The 7,176-nt window shown below is 31.8% G+C and overlaps 1 protein-coding gene across 1 annotated transcript; it reads right to left on the reverse strand.

Moving 5' to 3' along the window:
* Positions 1-1,151: 1,151 nt before the first annotated feature.
* LOAG_05458 (MYND finger family protein) lies at positions 1,152-6,526 on the reverse strand (the record flags this gene model as incomplete). Its single annotated transcript, XM_003140995.1, has 11 exons — positions 1,152-1,259; positions 1,629-1,734; positions 1,925-2,102; positions 2,277-2,439; positions 2,575-2,685; positions 2,913-3,021; positions 3,476-3,543; positions 4,032-4,159; positions 4,740-4,884; positions 5,462-5,555; positions 6,417-6,526. The coding sequence occupies 11 exons, from the start codon at positions 6,524-6,526 to the stop codon at positions 1,152-1,154; spliced, it is 1,320 nt and encodes a 439-aa protein (XP_003141043.1).
* Positions 6,527-7,176: the final 650 nt, after the last annotated feature.

The raw sequence follows: 7,176 nt of genomic DNA on the forward strand, positions 1-7,176 counted from the left end.
TCTCTCTCTCTCTCACACACACACAATCCATTCCTGATTCAATTTATTTGAATGTCCGAGATTTGCATATCTTGTATAAATGTGAATTGTGTGTACCATTTCAAATTTTACTTCCCTTCCCTGTATGACCTATTTAGTAATTTGCTTAGCTTATTATATTATATTGTACTTATCGTTAGCAAGATAATTAATGCGCGAAATTTATTTTGGTAAATATTAACAGAAGGAAGTTCACTTTTAAACTTTACATATTGATTTAATTATTGGATTTCAATATGGTAGAAAAGAGAAATGAAAAAAACCACAAGTTTTCAAATATTTTAGTCAATTATACGCATTAATCAAGTTTCCGTCTTCTACTTTTTTTCTTTTACTTTCTATTGTATTTCTTTTTTTTTGAAGTTATAGGCTTTTTTATTTTTGTCTTCTTCTTTTGACTTCAACAATATTTCAGTGAATGAGAAATGGAACAACAAAAAAAAGGAAGAAACAATTTCAGGATTAACTTTAGCCCAAATAATTTTTAATATTGAATTTTAGCATTTTTTTCAATTTCACTAATTTTAATACTAAATTTCAGCTGTTTGATTAGGAGAAATTGTATAATTATATTTACAAATAGCATTTCGAACAATGCTAACTAAAGCAACTGCAAAATGGGAAAGAAGAATTATGTTTGCTATATTCAATCAACACTATTACTGTCACATGATCATCCTGAAGTGAAATAGGATGGTTACGAAAAATTTTTTCTCCCATTCTTTTCATTAGCCCATCTTTATTTCCATGCTTATTCGTCGAGTGCTTCTCAAGTAAGTAATGTTATGTAGAGAAATACCCGGAACTGAAAATATAAAATGGAAATATTCCTCGCTAAAATCCTAAAAATAAGTGTAATCATCAGAAGTTCAATTCTATTCTTATGAAAAAAGATAGTTGCTACAAGAATGACTGCTCTTCATCTCAAACCAACATTTCCATGGTTTGATAAGGAATTCCGACTTTTAATGTTCCAACCGAAAACTCAATTAACAAAATTAAAGAAGTGAGGTAGAGACACATTTTTCTAAGTTCACAGAAAGGTCATTGGCTGAATACAATCAATTAACAAAATTAAAGAAATGAGATTTACATAATCACAGATTAAATCTTCACGACGAAGCGGTAGATACACATTTTTCTAAGTCACTCAGCAATGTGGCAGCGTTAAATGCAAAACTACTTTCGGAACCATAGCTTTCACATATCATTTTCAGAGCCTGAAAAATTCAGTCATGAATTGATTGTCTTCCACATAGCCCAAAGTACATCTGAAGAAATCAAAAGAAAGATGCAATTTTTAAAAAGTTCAAAAATATAAAAATATTGTAGAACTTACCGGAAATTTCAGAAAAATCCTATCTGATCAGCCTTCATAAACTGATAAAATTTACATAATTATTATTGCCATTACAAGGAGAATGGTGATAAGAAAACAAATTTTTAATGGGAGGAGAACAAAGCCTACGATATATAATTTTTCAGAAAAAAAAAAAAACTATCCTGTTTAATAAAAACAAAACATGCAAAGTATCGGAGAAACAGCCGAACATTAAGCACAATGGTAACTTGAACTGAAAATAGTAAACCTTTCGTAGCACAGGAAGAGATTCCCGATTATGCTGTAACATCAATAATTTTGCATATTCAAACATACGCACAGAAGGTGAAGGATGACCTTTTGGATAATAAGTCCTGAAAAATAAACTGCATTTATTAACGGATGAAATTTCAAGAAAGAAAAAACAAAAGTACAACATAAAATTTTAGTTAAAATTAAAGGTGGAATCCCAAGTGACATTTTTTTCAAAATTCTCATTAAACTTTATTAGATTTAAGAATTCAGTCATTAAAATCCTTCCAAACCTCAAAGGAAAAAAAAAACCTGTAGCAAAGAAGAGTTTTTTCGGCATACTCTACTGCTTCGTCGTACTTTTCATTATTCAATGCTGAGATCATAATACTTTCCGCCAATTTACAAAGAGGAACGTTGTATGGCGAGAAAACTTCTTCTAGTTCGTGATATAAATCTATCAGCTCATTTAGATTCTTTTCTGCAGGCCCTGAAAACAATGGAACAAATTACAGGAAAAGAATTAGTAACAGGAAATAAATTTAAATGTCTTCATCGATCAGAAGTGGATTTGAACCGAACATCAAAATGGAAAGCATTCTGTATGCCTTATTCCTTCAACAAGCATAAACCTATATGATTTCCATTTCACGGAAAAACCCACGAGGAGCCGTTAATTGCTGGTACAACTTCTGCACATGATCAGAATTGAAAACTGATATCTCGTGACAAACTTTACATCGCTTTACTGTATGATCATCATCAGGACTATATGGACAGAAACCATCTGTGCATTTGGTACATCGTACAGAGCTCTTCTGCCGATCCTGAAATTCATTTAAATCATGAAATCATCAAAATCTAATGATGATTATGTCAACAAATGAACTTCCATTGGCAACCAAATTTTTGACTTATGACCAAATTTTTGTCAAATAATACTTAACAAGCAAATAGCTTACCAAATCAAAATCTTGACAAATATCACAGTTACACACAAAATTGTGCTGCTTTTGCAGGGCTTCACATCGTGCAGACCTAAGATCCAATAAGTCACAGTACGGAATGTGTAGCTGTAATTTATTGCTTAACATACAATTGACTGAGTGAATCAATAGTAAATCATAAAGTTCAAAAGTCAAACAAAACATGGAGTCAAGAAATATAACAGACTTCTAAAACTTTAGTCTTCTTAAAGATTTTTAGTATGCCGATTAGGATTTGTTTCCGTCCATACACAAGACCACCTTACATTGTTGTATCAATCTAAAATTAAAAAAAAAATTAAAAGATAACAAACGTTGTCGTTGTATTCCGTTATATTTTCATTCAAGGATCTTAAGATTGCTTTCGCACCACTGAAAATTATGAATGCATCTGGTTTACAGCTATGATCCAAAGCTGAAAGTCTGGAAAAAAAGGTTAAATAGCAGCATGATGAATACAAAAAAAGAAGTATATACGCCGCAAAATACAATAAAATAGCAATGGTAGTAGTGCTTCAGAACGGGAAGCAACACTTCAACTGAAGTCGATATAAAAAGGGTTTCAAAACAATCTTCTGCTTCTTACTGCTAAAACTTTTTATTCAAATAAGTTAAAAAATTGGCAAATCAATAAACAAGATGATGACGTGATTTTAAGAAGAAATATATTTCTGGACGATTTCCAATCGAAAAAAGTTCTGAATAAGGAAGAGAAAGTAAAAACTAAACGGTCAGAGAAATATGAGCTGATAATTGAACTGGGTCACTTACAGCTATGTAAATAGTAAGGGTACAGGATTTTTAGTTTTAGAAGATATTTCCTCTTCAGGGTTGCACTTGACGCACATACAAACAAAAAAAAGGAAAAAAAACCAACCCTAGATAAACTGCAAGACCAATTCTATTTAAGCATGAGTCTGTGATTACCAATGCATTGATCAAGATCTGTAATTACTTATCAGTTAATGGAATTAAAGAAAAAGTAAGGAAAGTAAAAATGATGATAACTATTCCAGAGGGAATTACTGGGTTATAGAATCCCTCAGGACTGAGAGCTATTTGTGCTGCAGCATTGACTAATGATGGTGATAAGAAGTTTACTTTGCGACTTATTAAAACAGCACGATGGCAGAAAGTCCAGCTCAAGTTAAATCACCTCTATATGAATCAGATTTGATACTGTCGACGAAAACGGCCTACTTTTAGTATAGTATCTTGGTCACTAAAACTTTCAAAATATTCGAGCTATTATGTTATCTCGGACATGCTTTAGAGTCGTGGTACAAATGCAAAATGGAACAGAAGCCTGGGCCTGAGTCTCAAGATGGTCCTTGGTGACAGCTCCCTGACTTTTGACTTTTAGCCCAGATTATCAATAACTGAATATTTTTAATGCTAAAAGAGGAGAAATAAAAATAAATTGAAAACCTTACTTTACAAAAAATATCGAAAATTTCAGTGTTGGATGGCATCTTGTCAAATGGAAGGTAATCTTTGATGACATGTATAATGGCTATAAATCCATTTCTCTTCTCCTCATCTTTCTCGATATCAACAGTATCTTTAAAGATGTTAATTGCTTGCATGTCTTCAATGAAATATTCCGGGAACATTTTGATTTATGTTCAAAAGTTGATCGAAGTGAAGTTAAGCTTTGAAGGAAAGATTATCTACACACTACCAAATTGTATTTACTTTTTGTGTGATCTACCGTTAAAAAGTTCTCAGTATTTGCAAAACATAATACCCGATCACCACCGTCAATTTTGTCTTACTCGTCTAATTCTATTTGGATCAAAAGAAAGGAAATGGCACAACAGAAACTCTGGTAAAATCGGATGCAGGAACCTCACATCGAATGACAACGATTTGCGATAATCGAATGAAACATACGGACTATAACCTTAGAGGAGATCAATGACGGATCTGGCGCAACAGAATCCAAATTCTAATTGAATCAGATTGAATCAGACTAATTATCAATGTTTCAAACAATGAAGAAATTAAATAAAACATGGTGATAACTGCCAGCATCACGGAGTCCTTCTGTCATTTTCGAAGGACTATTTCATAATTCATTTTAAGTGCATCCGAGTAGGAAATGCGCAAAATTCTGGTAATTAGCTAGGAATGAAACTTACGACTTTTTAAAGAAGCAAAAACACGCCCATTGAAAGCAGGACTTTTATCACCACAACGCCGTAATTTCATAATTATCCGACCTATTAATCGAGGCATTGATTCCGGAATACGTGGGGCCACACGTGACAAGTATGAGCATTCGCTCTAGAAAAAAATAAATTATAAAATCAAACAACACCATTATTAGAGTAGATCACATTCCAAAAAAGACGATCAAGATTCTGCAAAATATAATTATGACACAAAATTTACAGCTTTCACAAAGATCAAATTTACACCGTGGATCATTACTTTATAGTAGCTGATTTTTTAAGAATAATTTTAGCCTCACAGATTTGACTAAAACTTTTATTTGAAAACTATAATTGCTCCCGTATAGGTCCTAAATTGTTTTCATCGTTAAGGAAAGAATAATCAACTTGTTTTCCATAAAACTGAATTTTGATTCGGCACCAAAAAAAATTTCGTCACATCAACTTCAAAAGATTTCCGATGAATTTTGCTCAAAAATTTCAAGGTGTTATATTAATTACTCATACTTAACTTCTGATCCGATATTATCATTTTCATCAAAAACAGCCATCCCATGTGTAGACCATTGTAAAAGAGACTATAATTAAAAATTATAATTAAAAAATCTTCATGTGGATTAGGTAAAACTGAATTTTGGTGGTAGTTAAATTAATAAACGAGCAATAATGAGCAAATCAAATAAGCAAACCTTATGAGTAAGCCAATCCTTCTTTTGACATTTCATATTACAATAGTGAGTGAATTTGCAGCGACCACAACGACTCAGTTTTTCTTGAGTATCTCTAAAAGAACATCAACTTAAATCTCGAGAAAGGGAATAGAAAACGGAGATAAAAGAAAAAGTTAAATTTGACCAAAAAATATACAAAGTACAAACTAAATAATTGTCGAAGTAAATTAGTAGAAAGCAACAAGTGCCAAGTTTGACTATTTCTCATAATTCTCAACTGCTATTAGATATCTTTAACATCAGTATAAAGTTAAAATTTAAATAAAAAATTCCCTAAATGAGATGGAATTTTTTGGTACAAATATCATTTAAATACATTAAACTTCCAAATCCAATTTCATGCCAGTCTACCAATTAGAATTTATGTTACAGTTTAACTTCCACATAAAGCAGGCTCATATCAATTCCAAGAGTCCATGTAACAATTTTAAAGTTGGAAGTTCGCTTAAAGCCATATTGTAACAACATCTAATTTTCTACAGTGTAGCTATTTGTTTAACTTGACCGTTTCATTACTTCAACTTTTCCTCTCTCTCATCTTGCGTATGTATTTCAACCCCATTGTTAGAATTTATTAAGGAACGCTTCCTATGTAAGACTGACATATCACTGAACCAGATCATTCCGAAGCTTAAAAGATCAGCTGTAAGTCTCTATCAAGCTGTCCTAATTGACAGAAAAACAAGGGAAGGTCCTCTTTTTTTGCACATCCTAGCAAAATAACCAAATAGATAACGAAGTATTTATTATTCGTTATAACCTTTAATCTTGGCCTATACATTTACATAATTATCGCGCTAAAGATGTACCTCCATTGTGGAATGTAATCGGAAAAATAACATGGGATATTGTTTCAAGAGATGACAGTTTTTTGGCTAACTTCCTAACCTAACCTAGAATGAGCTAAAATTACCTCTCCCACATCGATATCATACAATGGGCACAAACTTTATCAACAAATTTACTGTCCACCACATGTGCCAACGGCATTTCCTCAACCAAAGTAGTAAGAGATGTATTCATTGCCTGAAATACCTTGAAGTTTTTCAACTTTCAACTTCCTAAAAATGCAATGGATTGAAAAGTTGTACAAGCATATTAACAAACCGGTTGGGTCGTTTCGAAATCTTGTAATGTCTAAATGTAGATCATACAAATGAAATTATGGAAACAAAAGTTTATTGGCAAATCGGTTGAACCGTTTTACTGTTTCCTAAAGCACTGCTAAAACTAGTTCTGTAATAGTGCTGTAATTTGGTTGTCGGATGCAAAAAAGAGAAACAAAAATATTTGGTAACCGATTGAACCATTTTAGAACGGTACAGTTTCGGAATTTGAATGAGCTAATAAAGGGATTCTGGTTGGTGACAGGTATCTTGTCATTTGTAGAGGTAAAATTTAAAAAATCCCCTTTACAATGTTAGTTTGCTTTTTTACTATTTTACAAGAAATTGTAATAAAACTATAAAATATAAAATTATATGTGGAAAAAAATTCGAGAATAAAAAATTTTGCTGAGGCATTACGAAATATAACATTAACAAGGAGTGCTTATAGATCGATGACAAATTGAAATTAGTGTAGGTAGAGAAGCAATCATAGATGAATGTATAAAATGGGCTGGAAATAAATTACTTGGAATTAATATTGAATTTGAATTTGGTTTTCAATTA

The sequence above is a fragment of the Loa loa genome (assembly GCF_000183805.2).
Source record: "Loa loa unplaced genomic scaffold supercont3.54, whole genome shotgun sequence".
Taxonomy (NCBI): domain Eukaryota; kingdom Metazoa; phylum Nematoda; class Chromadorea; order Rhabditida; family Onchocercidae; genus Loa; species Loa loa.